The 27,993-nt window shown below is 36.8% G+C and overlaps 2 protein-coding genes across 11 annotated transcripts in view; both read left to right on the top strand.

Moving 5' to 3' along the window:
• The window catches only part of tnpo1 (transportin 1), a 41,831-nt gene extending 17,404 nt beyond the window's left edge, over nucleotides 1-24,427 (top strand). The window contains exons 6-24 of one of the 2 annotated variants that reach the window (XM_056458079.1): nucleotides 1,375-1,456; nucleotides 1,666-1,788; nucleotides 4,976-5,094; nucleotides 5,402-5,462; nucleotides 6,274-6,445; nucleotides 6,547-6,699; nucleotides 8,150-8,375; nucleotides 9,756-9,927; nucleotides 10,215-10,301; nucleotides 11,452-11,559; nucleotides 11,694-11,852; nucleotides 13,308-13,395; nucleotides 13,501-13,599; nucleotides 13,691-13,786; nucleotides 17,061-17,136; nucleotides 18,790-18,889; nucleotides 18,981-19,055; nucleotides 19,153-19,279; nucleotides 21,827-24,427. In XM_056458079.1, the coding sequence (XP_056314054.1) occupies nucleotides 1,375-1,456; nucleotides 1,666-1,788; nucleotides 4,976-5,094; nucleotides 5,402-5,462; nucleotides 6,274-6,445; nucleotides 6,547-6,699; nucleotides 8,150-8,375; nucleotides 9,756-9,927; nucleotides 10,215-10,301; nucleotides 11,452-11,559; nucleotides 11,694-11,852; nucleotides 13,308-13,395; nucleotides 13,501-13,599; nucleotides 13,691-13,786; nucleotides 17,061-17,136; nucleotides 18,790-18,889; nucleotides 18,981-19,055; nucleotides 19,153-19,260 (2,104 nt within the window). In that variant the 3' untranslated portion in view covers nucleotides 19,261-19,279; nucleotides 21,827-24,427. Of the gene's footprint in view, nucleotides 1-1,374; nucleotides 1,457-1,665; nucleotides 1,789-4,975; nucleotides 5,095-5,401; nucleotides 5,463-6,273; nucleotides 6,446-6,546; nucleotides 6,700-8,149; nucleotides 8,376-9,755; nucleotides 9,928-10,214; nucleotides 10,302-11,451; nucleotides 11,560-11,693; nucleotides 11,853-13,307; nucleotides 13,396-13,500; nucleotides 13,600-13,690; nucleotides 13,787-17,060; nucleotides 17,137-18,789; nucleotides 18,890-18,980; nucleotides 19,056-19,152; nucleotides 19,280-21,826 lie in introns of those variants that run through there. The other variant, XM_056458080.1, reaches the window with a different exon arrangement.
• A 2,181-nt stretch (nucleotides 24,428-26,608) lies between these two features.
• Nucleotides 26,609-27,993, top strand: part of fcho2 (FCH and mu domain containing endocytic adaptor 2) — a 74,122-nt gene continuing 72,737 nt past the window's right edge. For all 9 annotated transcript variants that reach the window (XM_056458072.1, XM_056458077.1, XM_056458071.1 and 6 more), the window contains exon 1: nucleotides 26,609-26,812. In XM_056458072.1, the coding sequence (XP_056314047.1) occupies nucleotides 26,780-26,812 (33 nt within the window). In that variant the 5' untranslated portion in view covers nucleotides 26,609-26,779. The remainder of the gene's footprint in view (nucleotides 26,813-27,993) is intronic.

Below are 27,993 nucleotides of genomic sequence, written 5' to 3'. Positions count from 1 at the left end.
CACACTATGTCTTTGTTTTGTCTGTTGTCTCCAACAAGGTTTTATGCAGCAGTAATAGCTGTCCATTTGCTGCGTCCCATACTAAAGGCCTCGTCCTTAAAAATATTTGAAAGGGATAAAAGTTGTAGTGAACCAAAAAAAACGTACAGTTCTATACATATGTGTCACGACTCACTTATTAAACAAAGTATATCTGGAACAGAAAGTTCTATACTTCATCTTGTAATGAAGTGGTTGGTTTTGAGCACTTTAATTTGGAACAACACTTCAGTATGGTGACCCATGATTGTTCACATTCTAGCAGTGTCCTGTGGAGGTGATTTTTGTCTCTTGTTGTGGCAAGCAGCAACTTTTTATTATTTTGTAACAGATGGCAAACAGAATTTTGTGCAGCTACTGTATTGGAATGTCATTGTGGCGCCACCTTCTGTATTGGAGTGCCCCGTAGATAATGTATAGTATTAAAAGTTTATCATTAAATTCATATCGTCTGCTTTTTTATAGATATTTTGGTTATCTTCAGTATTGGTATATTCTGACATCCCTAATTTAGAGTAATATAGTTTCCCAAGTAGGCATGGGACAATAATCGTTTTCAAGGTATACTGCTATTTGGAAAAGTCAAGGTTTTAAAAATTTTCGCCAAAGATGCTGTTTTAAATTCTGTGTTTTTGAAACTAATAAAGACAGCAGAAGTCAATGATTCATTTAAATTATTTAGCCTGACATGTTTACTCCTCCAAAATATTTTTAAATGTTTCCCAAAATAAAATATATTGTGTATATTTTGTGTTCAAAGGGGAAACAAGTTTTAGTTTTTTACCCAGACATTTAAAAAGAATATATTTTAGAGCAGTAATCACAATAATGTGAAACTGTGATATTTTTATCCAAGGTTATCATACCATCAGAATCGTATACCGGCCCATGCCTATTCCCAAGCAATTGAACTTTCACCAGAAGTTGATTGACAGGTGATCTGCCCAGCCACATTGTCAATACAAACCCTACAAATCTTGTCATCTCAATGGCTGTTTGTAATCCAGAAAGCTCTAAAAATGAAAATCATCTTTGATTATCTTGGAAATTGCCTTGTTTTTAGACGGGTGATGCTGTCTCTTATCTCAGCTTTGCTCTTTTTAATTGCCTAGCTTCACTTTCTCATACTGAGTATTTAATTCAAATGCATACAGACATGTATTTGCTGACCATTCTGTTTGAAATCAACATGCATATTTTCCAGACATTATTCATTATTTCAACAGAGAGTGCACAAATTGACAATGGAACAGCGAGTGGACATAGCGGACATAAAAGGGTCAGTTGTTCTGACTGCATACTGTGTGTGCGTTCTGTGTTTGTTGTCTGTTGTAGGTCTCATGCCATTGCCTGTGTGAACCAGTTCATCATCAGCAGAACGCAAGCCCTAATGCTGCATATAGACCCCTTCATTGAGGTACCACAACCAAAAACTGACAACCTTTAAACATGCTTTGCTTGCTTGATGTTAAGTGCATTGTATAAGCCACAATAGAATATGTCACATTTCAGATAAAAACATGACTTCTATTCTGATCAAAATAAGATGCTCACAATATTCTCTGATGCTAGTTTTGTTTGAGGAAGTTGTGGAGTCCTAAGAATAAAAAAATCTTTGTGCTACAGAACTTGTTTGCACTGGCGGGTGATGAGGAGCCAGAAGTGAGGAAGAATGTGTGCAGAGCTTTAGTCATGCTTTTAGAAGTTCGACTAGACCGTCTCCTTCCACATATGCACAACATCATCGAGGTGAGATCCCACCTCTGCAACCCTCATAAAAACCCTAATATAACTCTCTGACATGATCGCTGAAAGCGAGAACCTTGACCTCTGGAGGAATGAAATACTGCTGTAGTTGATCATCTATAACAGTCATAAAAGTTATCTGGTAAATTTTGCCAACAAATCTCACAGGTAAACTAAATCAACAGCGGCCTCTTGTGGACTTTCTTTAACTACATTTTTGCTGACTAATTTGGTAAAATGGAATCAGTGAGCCTTTTGTTTTAGCAAGCACTGTAAATTATAAAATGTTGCTGCTGTTATACACAAAGCTTTTAATTATGTCAGAGATCTCATGTAACCCCAATTTGAATTTCTTTACTTTGGCTCACTGTAAAGTTGGAATTAATTTATAAAATGTCGTGATTGAGTTTAAATGAGTAGATAAAGAGATTCTTCATCAAAAAGAGTCCGAATCTGTGTAGGTAGTTACTGAAGAAACTAAGATCTGCAGACGCTGTGCACATTTTAAAAAAGCAGCTGAAAACTAACTTGTTCAGACTTACTTATGTCTAAGTTAACATTTTTTATGATCGTGTGTGTGTGTGTGTGTGTGTGTGTGTGTGTGTGTGTGTGTGTGTGTGTGTGTGTGTGTGTGTGTGTGTGTGTGTGTTTTAAGTCTTCATTTTACAGTTTGGTTGTAAATTAAATTTAATTTATGTACTGATTTAACCAGGAATGTCCCATTGAGATGCAATATCTCTTTTACCAGGGAGTCCTGGTCAAGACAGACATCATAGGACAGAGTTACAAAAAAATACATATCACACAACACAAACAATGCATCAGAAAAGAATTCATAGTGCTTCACTTTTTCCACATTTTTTAATGTTAAACCCTTATTCTAAAATGGATTAAATTCATTAATTTCCTCAAAATTCTACACACAATACCCCATAATGACAATGTGGAAAAAGATGAAAAATAAAAAAGCTGAAAAATCACATGTACAGAAGTATTCACAGCCTTTGTCGTGAAGCTCTAAATTGAGCTCAGGTAGATTCTGTTTCCACTGATCATTCTTGAGATGTTTCAGCAGCTTAATTGGAGTTCACCTGTGGTAAATTCAGTTGATTAGACATGATTTGAAAAGGCTTACACCTGTCTATATAAAGTTCCAGGGTTGACAGTGCATGTCAAAGCACAAACCAAGCATGAAGACAAAGGAATTGTCTGTAGACCTCAGAGACAGGATTGCCTTGAGGCACAAGGCTGGGGAAGGTTACAGAAAAATTTCTGCTGCTCTAAAAGTTCCAATGAGCACAGCTCCATCATCCGTAAGTGGAAGATGTTTGGAACCACCAGGACTCTTCCTAGAGCTGGCCGGCCATCTAAGCTGAGTGATCGGTGAAGATCAGTAACCCGATGGTCACTCTGTCTGAGCTCCAGCGTTCTTCTGTGGAGAGAGGAGAACCTTACAGAAGGACAACCATCTGTGCAGCAATCCACCAATCAGGCCTGTTTGGTAGAGTGGCCAGACGAATGCCACTCCCTGCCTGGAATTTGCTAAAAGGCATCTGAAGGACTCTCAGACCATAAGAAACAAAATTATCTGGTCTGATGAGATTAAAATTGAACTCTTTGGAGTGAATGCGAGGCATTACGTTTGGAGATAACCAGGCACCGCTCATCCCCAGGCTCAATACCATACCAGGCAGAATCATGCTGTGGGGATGTTTTTCAGCAGCAGGAACTGGAAGACTAGTCAGGATAGAGGGAAAGATAAATACAGCAATGTACAGAGACATCCTGAATGAAAACCTGCTTCAGAGTGCTCTTGACCTCAGACTGGGACGACAGTTCATCTTCCAGCAGGACAATGATCCAAAGCACACCGCCAAAATATCAATGGAGTGGCTTCACAACAACTCGGTGAATGTCCTTGAGTGGCCCAGCCAGAGCCCAGACCTAAATCTATTGAACATCTCTGGAGAGATCTGAAAATGGCTGTACACCGTTGCTTCCCATCCAACCTGATAGAGCTTGAGAGGTACAGCAAAGAGGAATGGCCAAAAATTCCCCAAAACAGGTGTGCCAAGCTTGTGGCATCATATTTAAAAAGACTTGAGGCTGTAATTGCTGCCAAAGGTGCGTCAACAAAGTATTGAGCAAAAGATGTGAATACTTATGTACAAGTGATTTTTTTCAGGTTTTTTTTTTTTTAATAAATTTTCTAAATTTAAAAAAAAAAAATGTTTTTTTCACACTGTCATTATGGGGTATTGTGTGTAGAATTTTGAGGATGTGGATTAATTTAATCCATTTTGCAATAAGGCACAAAAATAATTTAAACCATAATCAACTGTTAAAACATGCACTGTTCTAAATTGACAGACTTTAAAATATTTTTAAATATAGCGATATATGGTACAGATTTCATATGCAGTATATCTTGAAGCTCATTCCATACTAATGGAGCATACTTAGAGAATGCAGATCGACTTAACCCTGTTTGAAAAAAATGGCACCTTAAGTAAGAGTATATCTGCCAATCTGGTATTAAGTATTTGAGCAGTACATCAGTAACCTAGATATATACTGGGGTAATTTACCAAGTAAAGCTTTAAAAATAAAAACTAACATATGTTGTTTTCTCCTTGACTGTAATGAGGTCCATTCTGTCATTTTATATAAATTACAGTAATGTGTGCGTGCACTTAAACCTGTGACAAATTGTAAGACGAATGAATGAATTGAATGAAAAAAAATGAATTGTATGATAAACAATATCCAATTTTTTAAAAACCTTTCAGAGGTGCGTGCATATAAAGTATATCTCCATAATCCAATACTGATAGAAGTGTACTGTCAACTAAACGTTTTCAACCTGCAAAGGAGAAAGATTTTTTTAAAACGAAAATAAAAACCTAATGTTGGTCTGAATTGTTTGGAAAGCTATCAAAGCGCTTTGTGACTTTTGTTCTTAACATGTTGTATCAGAATAAGTATTACTTATTTAGAATTTTTTATTTAAATTGTATTTAAATGTATTTTTTGTATTTATTTTGTCTTTAAATTCTGTAGGACAGGTCTTTGTTAAAATAAATAAATTTATTATGCAAATAGTGTGTAAGCAATTTGAACAAAATGTGCTCTAGGCTTATGTTTCAGTAATAGTTTTCTGTTGGATTCACAACCTCTTTCTATCTGTCAGTACATGTTACAGAGGACGCAGGATCAGGATGAAAATGTTGCTCTGGAGGCCTGCGAGTTTTGGCTCACACTCGCTGAACAGCCGGTGTGTAAGGAGGTTCTTTGTGGACATCTGCCCAAGTGAGCATGAGCGAGCACATTCACACACACGCACAGTCTTTTTAATGAAAACAAAAAAAAATCAATTATGTTGCATGCTATTATAATACAATCCAGCAACAAGACAAGTTGTGGCATGTTTGTTAATTAGCAGAACAAGTAACTCCTTTCTTTCTTTCATTCTTTCTTTCTTTCTTTCTTTCTTTCTTTCTTTCTTTCTTTCTTTCTTTCTTTCTTTCTTTCTTTCTTTCTTTCTTTCTTTCTTTCTTTCTTTCTTTCTTTCTTTCTTTCTTTCTTTCTTTCTTTCTTTCTTCCTTTCCTTTCCCAGATTGACACCAGTTCTTGTGAATGGAATGAAATACTCTGAGATTGACATAATCCTGTTGAAGGTCAGTTTTTCTCTCTCTGGTAAAAAGATAAAACACCCATTTGTGGATCAAACTTGACCAAATAAAAGACCTGTGATTTGTGTATGTATGCTCATGGTGAGCTGCTGGCGGTGCCTGTGGCTATTTTAATACCACTCAAAATAAAAAAAGCTTGAAGCGATGCCACTTTCGGTTTCAATTTTAAATCAAAGTAATGTTGCTCTTCACTAGCATTGATTTTCCCCTCCCCCACATGGTGTTATGCTTCCTGATATCGAGTGAAATGCACATTGAGAAAAGGCAGAGAAAAGAAATGTCAAACAATAAACACGCTGACACTTGTTAACATTTGTCTTAGCTGCTGCATCGAATTTAACTGGAGAAAACTGGACACTTACTGATTGCAGTGCAACTGACCAATCAAGTCCGGTCTCTAATGAATAAGCTTGTACTTTCTCCTTCAGTGATTGACAAGCGTTCACATCTTGTCATTTATCATTTCACTCGATATCTGAGAGCATTTAGTCTCTTTTTGGAGAAATCGGTTTAAGGTAGAAACGCTGATGGTATGGCATTTGGTCTGAATAACGCAATTCTGTCTTTATTTATATATATATATATATATATATATATAGATATAGATATATAGATATGTATATATGTACAGCTTTGACAAAGACAAGACTTTGACCTTGACATTGAGAAAACATTGAAAGCATTGTTTTAAACTCAAAGTAAGCTGGCAAAAAAATAACAAATAAAAAGGTGCTAATGTTGCGTTGTGCATCCAGTTGTGTTCTTGTCAAAGTAATAATAAAGTTCTTGCCCTTAGGGGGATGTTGAGGAAGATGAAGCAATTCCAGACAACGAGCAGGACATTCGGCCAAGATTTCATCGCTCGCGCACTGTTGCCCAACAACACGAGGGTGGAGACTCTATTGAGGAAGATGACGATGATGAAGATGATTTGGATGATGACGAAACCATCTCAGACTGGAACTTGAGTGAGAAACAAAGCAGTTTAGAAACGCTTCGAATTGTTTGAAACGGGCATTCATGGAGACATTTTCTTTGAGTCTACCTGATTTTTTTCTGATGTGTATAGGGAAATGTTCAGCAGCTGCACTGGATGTCCTGGCCAATGTTTTCAGAGATGATTTGCTGCTTCATATACTTCCTCTGCTGAAAGAGCTGCTGTTCCACCCAGAGTGGCTTATTAAAGAGTCCGGCATACTTGTACTGGGGGCCATTGCTGAAGGTATTCAAAAATTGCCCACAAACTCATGATTGATTCCTGTGATGTCAAAGCATCCTTTCAGCATCATTACTCCTGTCTTCAGCATCACATAATCCTTCAGAAATCATATTTAGATTTGTGCCCAAGAAATTTTTTTTATTAAGTTTGCGTAATTGCATGCAATTAACACTAGACCTAACCCCCATTCTAAACCTAACTATTTAATAAGTATAGTGGTCCGTCGTTTATCGCAGGAGTATGTTCTAAAAATAGCCTGCGATAAGTGAAATCTGCAAAGTAGACATATTTATTGTTTACAATTATTATAGATGTTTTAAGGCTGTAAACCCCATCACTACAAACTTTATACACATTTTTCAGACAAGCATTAAGAAATTCGCACTCTTCTCTTTTGTTTAAAACTCTCAAAGTTCAAACTTTCATAGAAAAATAATAGAATACTATAGAATTAAACCAAAGATTCATCGCTGTCAGCAAAAGGATCATAAATATTCTGTATAATATTGACATCCAGTGTAATGTTCTTTTTTTCTGCTGTCACTGATCCACAAAGCTAAAGAAGACTCCACCCTTAAGGGGGTCACAGCAGATACGCCACAAAGCAATATCTGCTGTAATACATGCTACACACATGGCAGTTAAAAGTGAACACGGAGGCACATATTCACATGTTATTTAAAATGAAATTATTCAGATGGCACTTTGTGGTGTGGCAGAAATATGAACACTGCTGAGTCGTAGCTGGGCACCGCAGACAGCCGCCGACTTTCGGCACTGGTGTGCATACCCTGAAACCTATGTTTGCATGGCGCTGTGTGGCATGGCGCATCCAGTTACAACCCTTTTTGCATCCTTAAAACTCACAATGCTAGCAATTGAAGATTTATGTTAATTTGGCAAGCTGAATGCATTCTGTACTGTACGAGACATGGAGGAGATTGATTGACAATAGTCTATAGCCAATCAGGACAAAAAAAAAATAAATTTAAATGGCACTGAAAAAAATCTGTGAGACTGCGAAAGGTGAACTGCGTTATAGTGAGGGACCACTCTATACATAGCTATTTACAATTACTCAGTTGCTGAATTAATACTTTGTAATAAGAACACCTTTTAAATAAAGTGTAACGAAAATTACTTATCAATGTTGAAAACTGTTTGGTTTAATTTTTTTAAACAATATTATTTAATTATTACAAAGACGATTGGTATCTTAACTTTCATTTTTAACCAGTTAAGTGAGTGCCAATGACTTACAAAATGCATCTGCATCTTACAAAGACTTGATTTTGAGTTTATGTAGCATGTATTACTATCAAGTAGCTATAAGTCATTTACTCTACTTCTAAAAAATGTGTTACAAGTAGCTTCAAAACATAACAGTTCATGTAGTTTAAGTGAATTTTATTTATTTTTATTGTCAAGTGTTTTTTTTTCTTGTCTGCTTTAGGCTGTATGCAGGGAATGATCCCCTACTTGCCGGAGTTGATTCCTCATCTGGTTCTCTGTCTGTCTGATAAGAAAGCACTGGTTCGGTCCATCACTTGCTGGACTCTGAGCCGCTACGCACACTGGGTTGTCAGTCAGCCTCCCGACACCTACCTCAAACCACTCATGACTGAACTGCTCAAACGGATACTCGACAGCAACAAGCGTGTCCAAGAGGCTGCCTGCAGGTGAGCATGTGCTGCATTATTATGCCATAAGTTCAGGGGTGTCAAACTCTGGCTCCTAGGCCCACCACATTTGATGTGAACCAAAGTGCTGCTTAATATCGCATGTTGACTATAAACTACGTCTTCAATCATTGTTCATAGGGTAATAAAACCTGGAGAAGTCATGACATTTTCATGTGCTATTTTCCAGGCCTGAAAAAGTTTTGGAAAAACAAATAAATCCACAAAGGTTTGGAAAACTCAAGGAAATTTGTTTAACAAATATCTATACTTGAATATTTTTCAATGTATTTCACATGAATTCTACAAGACATTTTCTATCATTTGTTTTCAGTAGTTTTGTAAAGTTTCACAAACTGATTTCGAGAGGAGCAAGTGATATGATCCACTACAGCTGATCCTCATCACTAATCATTAACTATAACTATAAATATCCTGCCTAAACTTCATTCCCTATCTTCGTTTTGGAAACCCCCCTCTCTATCCTTCCGTTCTCCCTACTCCTCAATTCTATGATCGGGTGACACGACGCTGCTGTCTCGCAGCGGGAGGGCCAATGGTTCAAGTTGTATTTGAACCAGTTGGTAGTCTCTGAGTGGAGTTTGCATGTTCTCCCTGTGTTCGCATGGGTTTTCCCCAGGTACTCCGGTTTCCACAGTCTAAAAACATGTACATAAGTGAATTGTAAAAACAGTCAGAAGCACTTAATGGATACATACTAAATCAATTACAACCAACGTATAGGTAAAAAAACTAACTGGGGGCTCTCGAGAAATACCTGATGTCGTATCCCTCCTAATGCTCATTGACCAGGCAGGAACTTTGGGCTCATCTATCTCCAAGCTCAGGGTTATCTCCTGGGACAGCATGCCAAACCTGCTATAATAGTTGAGCATTATCTAAGTGTGAACTCTTGAACTTGATTATTATTTTACTATTTTGTGTATAAATTATGCTTAAGGGTGGAGTTAGTTGTCACAGTCTTTGTTCTTGGCCAATCACATGCTCTCAAAATCTTATCTAAATAAATGTTATTTTGTATTTTAAATGACATAGATTGTTATGTATTTTAATATATGCTGTTATAAAAATGCATTTTTCTATACATAGACATTACATAAAACATCGTGTCAGGAATATGTGCCTGAAAGTTTTGAACTGAACAATGTCCCATGATGTATATTTCTTCTTAGAAAATGGTTTGATTTATAGTTGCTCCATAGTTCTGCTTCTCTCAAATGTAACAAAAAGTTTTGAAGAACAACATTTTATTTGAAAGCCAAACCCCTTTGGAGAAAAGTAATGACTTGTGTCTGAAATCTGAGATTATTATCTTTTAACTTTCTTTTATCTCTTTCAAACTCTCTTGTCCTCCCACAGTGCCTTTGCTACTCTTGAAGAGGAGGCTTGCACTGAGCTAGTGCCGTACCTCGCTTATATTTTGGACACGTTGGTCTTTGCTTTCAGTAAATATCAGCACAAAAACCTGCTCATCCTCTATGACGCCATCGGCACTCTGGCTGACTCTGTGGGCCATCATCTCAACAAACCAGTAATTACACAAATACAAATGCACACAGACACTTTGCATATCTGAAGCACATATTTCATAAACTGGTAACACGCATGCACAGATATTTGGCAAATAATAATACATTTTCATTTCTCCTGTTTGTAATTGGTTAAATTATTTTGAATATAAATATAAAAAGCAGCCATGTTCAACATTTATTTTGAATTTGTCTTGAAGTTTTTTGCATTAACTGACTGTTTATTTTTATAATACAAACATTAATTAAGACTGCATGCATGTTCACATGTGCTGTGCTCTGTGTGCAGGAATATATTCAGATGCTGATGCCTCCATTGATACAAAAATGGAACCAACTGAAAGATGAAGATAAAGATCTCTTTCCCTTGCTAGAGGTATTCATCTCCAGTTTCAATTTCTTTTCAACTTTGATATATAAATTACTGTTTAAAATGTCCAATTTAACTGGGGCTGCACAATTTTGGAAATTTTTCTGCAATATATCAGCCTTTCCGTGATATATATTGCGATATGAATACAATTTCTCCAGATGACTTTAATAGCTCTGTTTGGTAACAATTTAGGTGCAGAAATTGAATAATCAGTTTAAAATACCACTGCATAGTTTTCATTGTAGAAATAATTCAATTAAATATTTTTTATTAAAGTTTTAAATGGTACAATTTCTTGTACCTGAATGTTTTAAACTCTCTTGATATGCTCATACTGTAACAGGCCTTAAAAACATATGCAACTGATAAAATTTTGCTCCTTTATGATAAAAATCTTCAATGACTCCATGTTCTGAACTGCGGTTGCTGGTCAAATATAATCTCAATTCAACATTGGAGATCCTGCGATGTGACTATTGCGGATGCACAAATATTTATGCTAAAATGATATGTTGTGCAGCCCTAAATTTAAGCGATCAGTTAAATATTTTAAAGAAACCTCATGTTTACTGGTTTTGCATTTATTTAATCAAAGACACTACAATATCAGTCTTCTTTCTTTCTGTCTTTCTTTCTTTCTTTCTTTCTTTCTCATTTTAATAATGCTTAAATTATATTTATTCCTGTGATGTAAAGCTGGATTTGCATTACTCAATATCTTAAGAGTGACATGATCCCTCAGAAGTCATTCTAATATGCTGAATCGGTGCTCGATTATTATCAATGTTAAAAGTTGTTGTGCTGTTTATTGTTGTTGTGTAAACAGTAATGCATTTTTCTTGGATTAAATGGAAGGTATAAATGAACATCACAGTTTGTTTTTGTTTTTTTTACATCCCTCAATACTGTAACTTTTTATCTATTTAATACATTTATGCTGAATAAGATTAAGTTCTTTTTCAAACTTTTCAAACTCTTACTTTACACTTTTGAATGTCAGTATATGTGTGCACAAATGAGCATTTAGAAAACAAACAGTGATCAGAAGTCACCAGAAATATTTGTATTGTTTATAATTCTGCATGTCAGTGTTTTTCCTTGAAGGTTATGAGTCAGAAGAAGAAATGATTCATCTTTTGCTTTCCTTTTTCAGTGTCTCTCATCTGTGGCCACTGCTCTTCAGAGTGGCTTTCTGCCATACTGTGAACCTGTATATCAACGCTGTGTCAACTTGGTGCAGAAAACACTGGCCCAGGCTGTGGTGAGAGACCACAAACCACACATCCCCCCTCACATGCCATATCATCTTTCTGTAACACTAAAGAAAAGGATACTGATGAGTTGTTCTGTCCAATGAAATGGAGATATTGTTTTTTCTCTTTCTGTCTCGCGCAGCTCCACCAGAATCAGCCCGAGTATTATGAAGCTCCTGATAAAGATTTCATGATTGTGGCTCTGGATCTGCTCAGTGGTTTAGCGGAGGGTCTCGGGGGGAACATTGAACAGCTGGTTGCACGAAGCAACATTCTCACACTTATGTACCAGTGCATGCAGGTAACCCTATAACATAGCAAGGATTTGCAGCCCAGAGGAATGCTATTAAGACCCTGTTTACACTAATACGTTTTAGTTTTAACACGCATCAGTTTTGCTATGGTTATGCCTTCCATCCACACTACCTAAGACTTTTCAGAAACACTAGATGAAACGCCAGTGTGGACATGGATCATTTTCATTCTAAAACGCCATTAAAACTAAAATGTATTAGTGTAAATTACAAGTTCTTATAATTATTTTAGGCATATTTGATTCGTTTGACTCCAAAATCAGTACTGTTTATGTACACCATTGTTCAGATTTTTAAAAATGTTTTCAAAAGACATCCTTTACATTCACAAAGGCTGCATTTCTTTAATAAAAATGCATTAAAAGCAGTAGTAGAGAATATATATATATATATATATATATATATATATATATATATATATATATATATATATATATATATATATATTAAATTTAAAAGAAATGCTTTCTGAAATTACATTTCTGTGGTTGGAAATTTGAGCTACTCCAGGCTTCAGTGTGACGTAATCTTTCGTAAATCATTCAAATATTCTAATTTACTGGTTGAGACCAATCATCAATGTTTAAATATGCTTAATTTGTGGAAAACTTAAATCTGTTTTTTGGATTTTTTGATGAACAACCTTCACAAGAACAGCACTTATACTGTATTTTTTTTATTTATTATTATCTACATTTTATATACAGTAAATTGATCAAATTCCTTACTAAAGAAAGTCATGCTTAGCCCAGACAATAGACTGATAGCGTAGTTTTGGTCTGAGCTGTGGTGTGTTGGTGTTTGTGTGCTATCTGCAGCTGTTTGTCACTGTATCCAGTTATTGACAGAGAAGAAGACAGTTTCTCTGTATAATGCATCAGTCTTCCCAGATTTACCAACAAATCACTACATGAACAGAGAGACATTGTTGCAGATGCATTACAAGAGATGCAAGTAATAACAATAGCAATTAGGTTATTTGTGGACAGTTATGAACAGGAATGAAGAAAACAAGCAGCTTTAACCTTGTAATGTTACAAAAATGGGGCAACACAGTGGCTCAGTGGTTAGCACTGCCGCCTCACAGCAGGATCGTCACTAGTTTGAGCCCCAACTGGGTCAGTTGGCATTTCTGTGTGAAGTTTGCATGTTCTCCCGTCGGTTTCCTCCGGGTGCTCCAGTTTCCCCCACAGTCCAAAGACATGTGGTACAGGTGAATTGAATAAGCTAAATTGGCCGTAGTGTATGCTTGTGAATGTGAGTGTATGGGTGTTTCCCAGTACTGGGTTGCAGCTGGAAGTGCATCTGCTGTGTAAAACATATGCTGGATGAGTTGGCGGTTCATTCTGTGGTGACCCCAGATTAATAAAGGGACTTAGCCGAAGCAAAATGAATGAATGTTAATAAAATAACAATGTTTTTTATTTGCTGTATTTTCTTAGGATAAAATGCCAGAGGTTCGGCAGAGTTCTTTCGCTCTGTTGGGAGATTTAACCAAAGCCTGTTTCCAGCATGTCAAACCTTGCATCGGTATGCTTTTACACATCCCCTGACACTCCGTTTGAACCATCTCTGTTTACCTTCAGGCTCTTCAAATTTTCATTATGTCTGTTCGCTTTAATCTCTCCCCTCTAGCAAACTTCATGCCTATCTTGGGCACAAACCTGAACCCAGAATTGATATCAGTCTGCAACAACGCAACATGGGCCATCGGAGAAATCTCCATTCAAATGGGTAAACGTTTCATCATCATTTTCAGCTATTCGGTTCACTGATTTCATCACACCATCATTAGAACACACACTGCATATCTCTCTGTGTTCAGGTTCTGAGATGCAGCCGTACGTCCCGTTGGTTTTACAGCAGCTTGTGGAGATTATAAACAGACCCAACACACCCAAGACTCTGCTGGAGAACACAGGTACCATCTGAGGGGGTGCTAGAGCAGGCTGACCCCCTCACAAGAGGTTTCTGTCCCAAACTCCCCTCCCCCCAGTTCCCATTCTGCAGTGCTTATTAATCTCCATACAAACTCCAGGAAGTGGACCTTACAAGGTTTGGTGAATATCTTTAATATGCACAGCATTCTGGGTAGCGAATATGAACAGAAGCAATTTTATTTATATAAAAGTCGGTTTCCTCATCGTATCTTCACCTCTGATGAATGTAACAGACCTTGTAACAGTCCATCTGTGGTATTGACTGAAGTGGATTAATAAAACAGTGAGTTCCATGTCAGAGAGTAGAGTTAATATGAACATAATGGAGCTGCAAGCATCAGTTAGTGACATTTTACAAACAAGGATGAATGTAAAACCAGCTTTTGGATTGAATTGTTTTGTTTTTCTTCACGAAGAACTTAATTTTAAATAGTCTTTTATTTCCCATTTAATTAAACGTCTAAACTCTGATCTAAATCTATTCTGTGGTGTTTAGATGAATGTATAGCACCTGTACCTCTCAAATGATTTCCCAGTTACACTCCACTCTGATTGGACAGCTCAAATTAAAGCCACAATGGCCGGCCACCCTTTTAAAATGAGGGTGAAGTGTAACGTTTCTAACATACTCCTACAGAAACTAGGGTACTTGTAGATGTGTTCCTGTTTGTCGATTTATTTCTGTTGTTTTAGTTACTTTCCTTTTTCAATGTGAATGCATATCTGCCAATAGATGTTGAATGTTGTTTAGTTAAGGACGGCTAACGTTTGATGCAGGATTGCTGATGTCTTGATTGGTCATGTCGCAAATACTGTTCGTTTCAAAATGTATAGCAAGCACATGGCATAGACAAATAGCATGCTAATATTCAAAAGTTTGGAATTGGTCAGGGGTGAGTTTCCCAAACAACGACATAGCTCACGGCTGAACTATCATAGTACGATGCATCGTTTGAAAATAAACGATGTAGTGACGAGTGTTTCCCAAGACCGTAGTTTCTCTGGCGCAGATCCATCGTTGAACCACGTTTGTTATAACGTAAAACGCCCATAATGACACTGTAAACAGGGTGGAGTAACTACTTCTTTAGAGAAAAACACTATAAATTTTTGGTGCAAATTATATTGTTTTACACACACACGCATTTAAAAAAAAAATCCAAAATTAGTTTTGGTAAAAACATGCACTCGATTTCCATATCAATTGAAATGTATGTTAATGACACATATAAAGCCTATGTTTCCTTGACAAATATTAGTATGCCATAAAAAATCATTAAGCTAACTCGTATTCTAATCTCAAAAATAAATGATATAAATCGTTAAGTGTTGTAGACCTAATTTACAGTAGTCTGTTTATTAAGAAATGAAAAAAAATCCTACTTAATAATAATAATAATAATTATTATTATTATTAAGTAGGATATTGTTTATTTATTTTTTTATAAAAATTTTTTTGAGAAGTCTTCTTTTACAATTTGAGACATACAAACCACTGCAGACATTTTCTAACCAACAGGCCCATGCCATATGCAATACAGACACATTTCCTAATAAATAAGCTACTTTAAATAACCATTGACGTATGCTATTTATTTTTGTTTACACAAGATTTGGAGACGTAGCGTAATTTGCGCTTTTAAATCACCTACAACCACGGCTGTGTTCAAAATGGCATAAATGTTTTTTAAGTGCACTACGAAGGCAACGCAGTTGTCAATATGAAGATTGCTAAAAATGAACTGTAAAGTACTTTGAAAGCAAATTACACCTAAGAAAGATTGTTTTTATTGTTTTTTTTTATAATTTGAGTTTAAATATTAGAATGTTTTAAATGAATAGGGCATAGGGGGGATAACTGGGAATAGAACACAGCCAGGAACTATGCTTCTAACTACAGCACTAGAGGTGTAGTTGCAAGTGCAAGTTTGCGATGCAGTTTGCGAATGTTCATTGGAAAGACGGATTTGGGAAACGCCAAATCAACTAACTTTGTAATGACGGAACCTGCAACCTTAGTTAGTTAATGTTGGTTTTCGGAAACGCACCCCAGATGGGTGGTAAATTGATCAAACATGACATCAAAGGCTTTTACATTGTCACAAAATATACTAAATTCGCTTAAATGCCGTTCCTTTGAACTGTCTATACTAAGAGTCCTGCAAAAAAATCACTGTTTCATCCTTTTCAGCATTGATAAGAATCGGAAATGTTTCTTGAATGATTTCCTATATTCAAGTAACACTGAAGTAATGATGCTGAAAATGCAGCTTTGTCGTCACACCGATATTATTAATATTAAATTGTACAATATCCAAACTGTGAATAACAGTTAAAAAAATAAAGGTAGCCTTTGCGGCCATGAGAAAGTACTACTTTGAAAAATCTACCCCAAACTTTTGACAATAGTCTATCTCTTCCTTATAGTGCAGGTTTGATTTCAGAAATGTTCTGATGTTGAGATTATGTCCCATTTTTGATCATCTATTTATCAACTAATCGACATAATAACGGTGAACAGTGCCTAACTGTGTTTCAGATTCTTTGAATCAGCCCATCCTGCACTGAACTGCGTTCTCTAATGAGCCAATCATCTGCTTTCTGCATGTCTCATTGGACTGTTCATAAATGCCTGTCTTTAATGAGAATGTTGCATAGTTTTGTGTCTCTTAAACTTAGGTCTCCCTCCTCTGTGCCTCTTAAGATCCTGGTGGAATCTAGTCCTCTCCATGTAGTTCGCTTGGCGTAATATGCATTTCTTAAGAAACAAAAGAGACAGAAAGAAAGACAAGACTTTTCTGTTCTACTGAAGAATTTTTTGTGAGTTTAAGGGAGAAAATCTTAGAAAACAAGATTGTTTTCTGTAGTCTTTAAAGCTATGTGTCTTTCAAATTTGGGATTTGGGATGGAAAAAAACAGGCAATCAGAAAAACTAATTGAGCGAACCTTTTAAACCGAACGTTTCTCAGCAACTCTGAGCCAATAAGAAACCGTGTTTTCTAAAACTCCTCCCTTAAACGAGATCTATGTTTTCTTTAGTGTCATATTTTACATTTGACCCTGTAGTCTGGGGCTGTGAAGAGCACTAGTGAAATCTTGTGTTTATTCTCATACACAGATTCTGTTGAGTTCTGTTTCTGAGTTGTCTGTTTGTTTGTTTGTTTGTTTGTTTCTTTTTGTTTTCTCCTCCCCCCCTCATTCGCTCATGTCTTGGTTGGCGTTTGGTGCTGTATAACCGTGATTGCGTTACCTTAGCAATAACAATTGGTCGTCTTGGTTACGTTTGTCCTCAAGAGGTGGCACCCATGCTACAGCAGTTTATAAGACCCTGGTGTGTATTATTCAATCTTTTATTTCATTCATTTCCTCTTTCTGTCTATCTTCTTTCTTTTCTCCCTGTGATATTCTCTCTCTCACTCGCTCTCTCCTTTTCCCAGTGTTTTCGAAAAGGCTTCTGCTTTTCTTCACAGTGTAGAAATGTACATAAAATGTCACTAGTTTAATATTTATAGCATCTCACAAAGTAAAACCATGCTAGAAGACACAGTAGGAGGCCTGTTCAAGACATTTGAGAGAAGGCATCCCTCTATTTCTCTCTCTCTTTCTCTCTACCTTTCTCTCTGTTCTGTATGATTCAGTCTAAATCATTGCCAACCATGTGACTAACCCTGTCCCTCTAGGTCTTGTCGTTTAATTTGCCTCAGTAGCACCTTCATGTATTCTCAATTGATTTATTTCAGTTTTCACTTCTGTTTTTCGTCTTTTATTGTCGCTATCTAACTACTAATTGAGTGCATGGGGTAATAGCTAATGCTTGCTGGTTTCAGGAAACAAAAGCAGTAGATAAATAGATAAAAAAAGAAGAGAAATGGAAATGCTTCTTTGAAAAGCATTGTTTTCCTTCTCCCCATTAGATGTGGAGTCTTTGTAGCTGCATGATTGTATCCCAGAAAGCCTGCCCCAAAATTTGCACTACTTAAACTGGCAGCTGACAGAATACACGGTGCTATATAGACATTGAATATGTTGTGAATTGTAAAGTAGGTTGTTTTACCATGAAAAATGGCTAAAAATCTTTATAAACATTCATAATTACTAAAGAAGGTAGATTCATTTGATTAAAGCCCAATAAAATTAACAATAACAATCATCAGGAAATATTGCAACAAACTGAACTTCTCAGAAAAAACCCAAAACTACTTTTCAGGCCCTGTTTACACCTGTTATATAGATTTATTTGGATCGTTCAAATCACAAGCAGATAAAGGAGGTCCATCCCCATTTTGACTTGTTTTTTGTCCACTTTCAGCCACTTTCCTGATTTCCTTAAGGGTTCTGGTCTTTGTATGGGACTTTTCCTGATATTTGATCTAATATTATGAAATTAAGTAACAGATTTTGCGTTGAAGCATGACAGTAGTCAATAGAAAAACATTGCAAAGAAAAAAAACTTTAATATCTGCTCTGAGATCTGCAAAAAACTGTGTTAGAATCACTGATGGTTATGACATATTTTTCATTACTTTTTTAACCTTAAAACCAAATTTATAATTTTAAATGGCAAAGTTGAAATCATATTTGGCTAGCGGGTTTTAATGACACATCCCATAATGTGAAGTGTTGAGCACTTAAGCATGTTATGAAAGCAATCATATTAATGCATTTTGACTACCTCTGAAAGTGGTGAAAAGTGAACAAGCACAAAACATTTTAAACCCAGTTTACATCTGTTTATCATTGTCTACTTTTGATTGTATTGACAAAAACATGTTCTAGGTGTAAACGGGGCCTCCGTTTTAACAAGAGTTGAAAATTATGAAGACGATTTTGGTCTCAATTGACCAATCTCTGTGATTGAAAACATTTGGTCGTCCCAAGGTGCTCTGAGGTGGTAGTCATGATATCCTGTTGATGATTTGTTAGCCCACATGCTAATTAACGACACAGGCTTGTTATTTGAAAACTGGCTCTTGCCCTTATTTAGGTGCACCTCTCTTCGCAATATAAGAGACAATGAAGAAAAAGACTCTGCGTTCAGAGGAATCTGCACCATGATCACAGTCAACCCTGGTGGTGTTGTGCAGGTATGACACAATTTTCTTTCTGATGTCTGCCTGAGTGATCTGACAATCCCAAAATGATCACTTTGTTTTCTTTACCACCCTTCCTCTTCAGGACTTTATATTTTTCTGTGATGCTGTTGCATCCTGGATGAACCCAAAAGACGATCTTCGAGAAATGTTCTATAAGGTAGAGCACTGTGTAAATGATGACTCTGTGAGTTGGGAAAAACCTTCAAGGCTATTGTGTATACATGCTTTATACTTAAGTGTGTGTTCCCTGGTAGATCTTGCATGGTTTTAAGAACCAGGTGGGAGATGAGAATTGGAGACGCTTTTCTGACCAGTTTCCCCCTCCACTGAAAGAGAGACTTGCAGCTTTCTACGGGGTGTAGATGTTGCCTGATTGAAGAGGTAAGTTTTTTTTTAAGCTAGCCAACATTTTAGAGGACTGTGGTAAACTTTCTTTGGTATAACTGCTTTTCTTAAATTTGTTGAAATTTTCAGCTCTAATTATTGCCGTTTTCAGTTTCACACGATCTTTCAGAAATCATTATAATAATTTGATTTGCTGTTACAAGAAATATCACTTATTGTTGAAAACAGTTGTGTTGCTTAAACAACCCCCCCCCCTCATTCTGTTCTTTATTACTCACCTTATTTTTACTCCAGTCCCCTGAGACCTAATTTCATCTTCAGAACACCAATTAGAACATTTTATTAAATTCATGATTTACCTCATAAGCAACTACCACTGTCCAGAGATGTTCAAAGTCCAGAAAAGGAACCAAAAATACTGCCAACATTCAGACTGTACATCATATCATATCCCAAGAACACTTTTGAGGGCCAAAACAACCGTAAAAAAAAATCATTCCTATTAGAGTCAGCAGATCGTCGTATTGCTCGTATTAAATATGCATTTTAACCTTGTGGTGAAACATTAGCAAAAAAATTTTACAATTTTTTTGCCACACAAAAGTATTCATGGAGCTTTGTGTGTTTACAGTTGAACCACTGAAATCACATGGAATGTTTTGACAGTGTTTTTGGTTCCTTTTCTGAACATCTTTGGACAGTTGCTGTCTATAGAGGGCGAGAAAGCTCTCAGATTTCCCCTCAAATATCTTAATTGGTTTTCCAAAGATGAATGAAGATCTCTGGGGATTGGAACGACACAAGGGAGTAATTAACAACAGAATTGTCATTTTTGGGTGAATTAACACTTATTTTTGGGGAGACTTTGATGCATTTTTTCAAGGTTCTTTGATGAAAAGAATGGTCACATGAAAAACTATTGACTAATTTATATGTGAAGAGGTTTTTGCCAGTCATATCAAAGGGATATGAGAGACATTCCTCAGAGTTTCCCCTTTGTAAATTGCAAGAGGTTGACTGTGGCTTAATAAAAACTGCTTTGTGGCATGTCACACTCCTCATCAGTAATTTCTTCAGCAATCTTTTCGTCTAAAGGTTATTGTACACTGAATCTGAAACTTTTTGTCTAATTTTCACACGTTAAAAAATAAACTTGACCTCACGTTGTGTCAGTCGTATTGACACACTGCCTCCGAAACTTCAATCCAATATATTTTTTTAATTTTTGCATCTGAAAAGGTCTTTTGACGATTCAGGGCCACTGTACGGCAAAATCCAAAATGGTGTCAGGGAAAGTAATCCACTTGGTCTTACAGCACAATGTAATGAAATGTGTATTTACACTTACTAGCCACTTTATTAGGTACACCTTACTAATACCAGGTTGGACCCTTTTTGCCTTCAGAACTGCCTTAATCCATTGTGGCATAGAATCAACAAGGTACTGGAAATATTCCTCAGAGATTTTGGTCCATATTGACATGATAGCATCACACAGTTGCTGCAGATTTGTCAGCTGCACATCCATGATGCAAATCTCCCGTTCCACCACATCCCAAAGGTGCTCTATTGAATTGAGATCTGGTGACTGTGGAGACCATTTGTGTACAGTGAACTCATTGCCATGTTCGCTTTTTGACATTTATGACATCTCTCCACACCCCCACCAGTGTGAAGCATCCATTTGGATAATGCGATGGCAGCCATAGGACGACAGCTATTGGTGGAGTGGAGAGACCGTTATTAAGCCAGTTTGGTGGATGAGGATGATTGGGTTAGGGTTACACCCCTACTCTTTACGAGAATTGCCATGGGATTTTTAATGACCATAGAGAGTCAGTACCACGGTTTAACCTCTCATCCAAAATACTGCGCTCACTGGCAGTATACTGTCCCCTTCACTATGGGGCATTAGGACTCACACAGACCGCAGGTTGAGCGCCCCTGCTGGCCTCACTAACACCACCTCCAACCGCAACCTAGTTTTCCCATGTGGTCTCCCATTCAGGTACTGACCAGATTCAGCCGTGCTTCTCTTCAGTGAGTAACCGGTCTTGGTATACAAGGACCCAATATGTCCTCTCTTTTTTTTTTTTGTTAAGAAGGGAGAATACAACAAAATCATCTGCACTACTCAAAGACTCCATTTTGTATTGTTTTGCGAATTATTTTGCTATGGATTAATTAAAACACATCACATTCAGTGAGAAAGGTTTGTGTGCATGATGAATTTTTCGGATTTGAAAACCAAAAAAGCGCATATGTACCAAAATTTCAGACTTCAATGTGTAAAAATCTTTATTCTGCATCATACTAATATGAGTTTTGAAAACTTTAGCTCATCCCTGAACATGATTTCAACACGACTCTTAAGTTACAGGATTTTATAAAGATGACAACTCCCATGATTCCACACTCAGTCACTGCATCATCAAACTACGCTTTTTACTTGTTGCAAAAACGTTCCTTTTAGCAGCCTAAATTACAAACTGTGCCTTTAATACTCGCTACTGTAAAATGTTAGTGATCTCTACTTAAGAGCAGAACTTTCATTCTAATATCTCTTTCTGTCTTGTTTTGCAGCTTATTCACTACGGGAGAGGATGGGAACCTCTGATACCCAGGGCATCTGTTGCCCTTTACCTGGGGGGAAGGGTGATCTAGCAGGGGTGGGAGTCATACGGCCGACTGGACCCCTGTAGACCGGGTGGGAGGGAAGTGTTAGCTGAGGCGCAAGTCGACGACACCACGCCAAGCCAAACCAAAATAGGGAGGAAAGCTTTTTCATCATGTCATAACAATCAGCCATGAGGGTGAAATTAAAAAAACAAAACATTGTTAGCGGTCTTTCACCAAGGCACTTAATGTAACAGGGACATCCAGGGGTTTAAAAAAAAACTAAACAAAATCAATGACACGAAGATATCTTTAAATTCTGTAGTGTTGCACTCCTGATATAGGAAAGTGCCTGGAGACGAGCTCCGAAAGCTTCAAAAAGCAGAGGTTTTGTTTCTTTATTTTCAGGACTGTGTAGAGGGGGTGGGTGTGACATAAATCTCAACTGGACGCTAAGCAGAAGTCCTGTGCATGGGGTGATGTAGGGTTTAGCTCGACTGCATGAAAGCGTGCAGACCATGTTTTGTGTGCCAGCTATGCACAGCAGTAGACAGTAAATATTAAAAGACAGTAAAACGCTAAAAACATACCATATTTTAGGCACTCCGTCTAAAAGGTAACACATCGTAATTAGAAATTTAAGTCCTCTTATATCATCGATAGAAAGGGTTTTCATCTTTGCAAATTTTTAGATCGGCAGTGATGCGAAGATGAAGGAATACAAATCTGAATGACTGCATAACCTTTCATTTTATTTTCTTCTGAAATTTCTCTTGGTATATTAAGTTAGCATGCGCAGAGCAAGAGGAAAGGCTCGCAGTGAAAATCCAATCCGTCGATTAATACGAGGCTATAATACTCCAGAGTTTTCTGGTTTCCAGCAAATCCGAAACATGTTTGTTTTTAAGGCATCGGCTATTTGTTTTTGATAAGTTTGCTCAGAGCATGATTTTGAAGATGCTTGTAATATCTGTTTTGACTGATCGGGTTAATCTGGATGTTTAGTTGTTTGATTTGTGCATGTTGGTGGCCCAGTGAGCAATCCGTTTTTTATTTTCTAGCCCCCCCCCCTCGTATAGAATAATGCATATTTTTTTCCACACATACGCAATAGGTGGCGTGTTTTCCATCTACATATTGCTTTTGTGACCGTTTATATTTAGTTTCGTTACCTCCTGCATGAAGGTTAATAAAAAACGTCCCGCGTTGTGTCGTTGTATAATCCTGGACCGTTCAGTGCTCGTGGAGGCAGTATTCGTGTCCCTCATGTGAACAGTAGCAAGCCTTAAAATGCCTGAATGTATCCCGGAGTGTGAGGATTTAGGCATTAAGAAGTTTCGCAACTCGAGATGGACAAAACTGCTGCTCTGGATCGAAACTATAGCCGAGAGATTTTAAGGATGGAAGTAGACAAGCGTTTTTATCGTTTTAGATCTGAACATCGTGGGATACGGTCAGGTGTTTGTGAGCCCGTGTTGTGCTGGTGTATTTCCGCAAAGTGTTTTAATTTTCTTCTGTTTGTCTGTCACATTCCAGCTGTTTTACATTTGTAACCAATTAGAGAGGTTGGAGATTCTTCTGACAAAAAAAAAAATGAGAACAAACTAAGAAAGGAGATGTAGGCAGATATTATGAATGTTAAGTGTCGTCTTACACTTATGAATGCTGCTATGTGTTGTAATTTTCTACTTGAATATTTTATGTTGTAGCGACCTCAGGAGGTATGTTTACTGTTGTTATTTTTTTTCTTTGGTGTTTTTATTATTTTTTAACGTATGCCTTTCCCCACTGTTTAGTCTCTCATGTGTCATAATAACAATAGTAATAATAATAATAATAATAATAATAATAATAATAGAGCAACTCACTGTAATTCATTCTGCTGCTGGTGAATATACTTTCTAACGGGCATATTTTTTGTCACTTCGTCTCCTTTTAAAGGAATGTAAAACTTTTTTTTTTATTAAAGGAGATATAATGTCTGATAAAAGATACTTGGATAGCTTCATGCGAGGATAAAATGGAAGAAACTGGCCCTTATGTATGTGAACACTTATTTATGAAATATGAATGCAGTATATACTGTAACGCCTTGAAGTTAAACTTGAGTTTTTTGGGGGATGGGGTAAACAAAAACGCAGCCATTAGACTTGGAGATTGCACAGTAATGAATCAACTTTATTTTTCCTCTCGTTTTCTTTTTGTGGAGATCAAAATGTTGTGTCCCCGCCCCAGACTGCACCAACTGCTGTATAAGTTATATGTGTGGAAATTTAAGATAATGTAATGATGAAGGAAAACTTTGCTCAAAAGCTCCCTTTTTCTGGTCCGAGAGCTGTTTCATTTATAGTGATTTTTGTTTTCTTTTGTAATCTGATTTTGGAGAAAGATTAAAAATATAGAAAGTAATCATTTTTAGGGGCCACCAAATATTTTGGATCATGCAAAAGAATATATATTGTACTGTAGAAATTTTGTAATGATATTTGTATGACATTGTTATGGACGTGAGTTTGTTTCACTGCTTGGATCTGTACATTGATAAGAATAAACCCTTTTCAAAAATCACTGATTATATTATTTGTCTGATAAATTGCAAAGGTATTAAAGGTACACTGACAAGTTTTGAAAATGACGTGCACTGGAATAGACGTTTTAATTTCAATTATTTTCAATTCATTAGTATAAGTCATCTTTTAGACCAGTGGTTCCCAAACTTTTCAGCTTGCGACCCCCAAAATAACAATACTAGTGACTCACGACTCCCACATTTCTCAGAGGTGGTTATAAATATACAAACGTTGCGCACATGACAATAGGCCTATATAAACATGAGCATATTGATAACACAAAAAAGTGTGACAGTCTAACAACCATAGGCTATAATTTATATAGTCATTTATTCAATTGTGTAGTTCAATATTAACCTCACCTAAAGAGACTGGTGGTCTCTTCTTCTATTCTTAAAAGTCTATTCTTGGTTTAATTTTGGAGAGCACCCCTCAGAGATCATCCTCCATGTTCAGTTGTAGCCTGTATTTATTTTCAATGTGTTTGATTACCATAAAGGTGTCAGAAAGTTTTAACCTGGTGCTATAAAATCAATCTGCTGCAGCTGACGCTATTGCTGTGTAGTTAAATAACATAAACACGCCAATCCTATGAAAATAAAATTATTGAAAGGCTGATATACCTTTTCATTTGCATGTTTTTGTTTTTTTATGCAAGTACTAACTATTATTTTTATCTTCTGTGGGTTATGGATAAAATATGGTAATTCTAATAGTTTAAGAAAATTTATTTGATTTTTGGAAATCACCAAGGGACACACTGTCATTGTCCCACGACCTCCACTTTGGGAATATGTACCTGCAAAATAATTTATTTACAAATCAATTTATTTTTATTTTTATTACTTTTTTGTGCTTTTTTTGTCGGTGGATTTCAATTTTTGGGACTGTTTTATCAAAATAGTTTTATTGTTCTACACTCTGTTATAAATCACTTTAGCAGAACTTACACTATAAGCTCCATGGTTTTAATGTTATCTGTATTATACGCGAATAATTTGCCTGATTATATACAACATTTTATTCTGAAAAAAAAATAATTCAGGCTGTCCTAATATTCTAATGTATTTTTTTAAACTGACTTTTGCTACATAATTGTTTACACTAGGTGTATGCAAATAAGGAAAAAATGCCTCATTTGCATTTATTTTACATAGTAAAATGCCTGCCATTCTTAATATCAATCACTTGGGAAAGTTTTATAATGCTTTTTACCTTATACTCACCTGCTCACATGTCCTAAAAGAATATTCATTCATTCATTTTCTTTTCGGCTTAGTCCCTTTATTAATCTGAAGTCGCCACAGCGGAATGAACCGCCAACTTATCCAGCATATGTTTTATGCAGCGGATGCCCTTCCAGCTGCAACCCATCACTGGGAACACCCATACACTCTCATTCACACACATACACTACGGACAAATTACCCAATTCACCTGTACCGCATGTCTTTGGACTTGTGGGGAAAAAAACCCCGGAGGAAACCCACGTGAACACGGGGAGAACATGCAAACTACACACAGAAATGCCAACTGACCCAGCTGAGGCTCGAAACAGCAACCTTCTTGCTGTGAGGCGACAGCACAACCCACTGCGCCACCACGTCGCCCCCTTGAAAGAATGTTATCTAAAAAAAGATACTCACTATTTACTCAATACTCATTACTCAAACCTTTTTGAGATTCTTCATTCTGTTAAAAACAAAATAAGATATTTTGAGGAAAGCTGAAAACCTGTAACCATTGACTTCCACTTCAATAGTAGAAAAAACAAATAGCCTACTGTGGAAGTCAATAGTAAAAGGTTTCCAGTGATGATGTTTTTTGTGTTGGAAGTCAGTCAAACATGTTTTGTAACAAGTGAATAATGAGTTAATGGTGACTGAATTTTCCATTTTTAGTGAACTTTCCCTTAAGGACTAATATTTATACATTGCACTGTGGTCTTTGATTGACATATCGAATATAATATTTAATACCCTTTGTAGTAAAAGCCCAAATGATTATACCATGGACGAGTGTCTACACACACTTAAGGATTTGAGTTTGACAGCGACATAATTAAACAACACGATTGCATCATGGGAATAGTGGCAACTGTCAAACCGCCGCTGGCGTCGCTGTTTCTTCATAATAATTCTTCAATGAAATATACTGAACGAGGGGTGAAAAAAAGCAAGCGAGGAGGTGGAGTCGGGTTCAGAGGGAGGAAAACCCAGCAGAAGAGCAGGAAAAAAGAGAAAAACCACCAGACACAACAACATCGGGGGGAGGACGGTGGATTAACTGTGCCAACTGAGGCGATTCACATCAAGAACAACCGCCGCTGTGAAGAAGGGAGGACGGCAAGATGATAACGCCCTATTTCCTGGAAAATTTTTGGGTAGGTTGTTTATCCTGTGCTCTTTGCGGGTTAAAGACAACTCTTCAGCAGTGCTCCTCTGTCATTCTTTAAAATGTTGTGATATGCTTGTTTTCTGAGGGTGCGTTTCTTGTTTTGGTTCACACCGACCCTTGTTGGGATAATACCGGTATAACATGGTCGAGGCAAGCACTAGAGCGCCTACTGGCCTGTTGCCCCCCTCACTTTTCTGGGAGAAGACCGTCCTGCTAGACCGGGGATTGGGCCTCATTAGATTCATCTGACACAGACAGCCAACGACGGTCCACCTCTCTTTCAATCCGATTGGCTGTCAGTCAACGTCTTGGAATGTTAATGACCCCATTCTGTATTCCAATTGGATGTTGTAGCTGTCAATCACATTGCTGTCCTGTGCTAGTTCTTCCGTGAAGTTATACCGGAGGCCAGAATACATAATAATAATCTAATTGTTAAAAGGTGAATATAATTTAGGCATTCATGCGTGAGACGTTTAACTATTATCTTCCTTTCTCATCTATTATACGCTGCATGGTGATTTTTGTTTCTGTTTATTTGCGTAAATGTTAGTGCTGTCGTGGCTTTAAGTTCTATTGTGGTTACATTTTCGTGTTTGTATTTTTTCTATCTATTGTAATCTGTTTAAAACATGTCTCTATTAGACATAATGCTTCCTCAAGGGACACATCACTAAGGGGGAAAAAACCCTGTCGTCACTTATCCTCATACCATTCCACACCTGTGTGACTTTATTACAATACAATGTAAGATCAAATGTTCTGCAGACCTGAAGATTTAGGTTAGCTGTGAATTAGCATGCCTTCATCATACGCTCACCCTCACGTTGTTACAGATTTACATGATGAAAAAGAAAACAAAAGAAGATATTTTGAAGAGCGCTTTTGTTCTGTCAGTGATTACCATCATGTTTTGGTTGTCAACATTCTTCAAAATATCTTCTTTCGCCTTCTGCTAAAGAAATAAAGCCATTCAGTTTTGGGAAAAGAGGAGTTTGAGTAAATGAAGATGCTTTCTTGTCAGTTTGAAGCTTTATTAAGCACTAGTTTAGGCATGGGATGATAACCGTTTTCAAAGTATACCACGGTTTGGAAAGTCAAGGTCTTAAAATCGTCAGAATTTTCTGCTATACTGTTTCTACGGTACGTGTAAGATTTTTTTTCTTT

Source organism: Danio aesculapii, chromosome 5 (genome assembly GCF_903798145.1).
Source record: "Danio aesculapii chromosome 5, fDanAes4.1, whole genome shotgun sequence".
In the NCBI taxonomy this organism is placed as follows: Eukaryota; Metazoa; Chordata; class Actinopteri; order Cypriniformes; family Danionidae; genus Danio; species Danio aesculapii.
The sequence above is the reverse complement of the archived record's forward strand: the minus strand, read 5'-3'. Positions and strand labels throughout refer to the sequence as shown.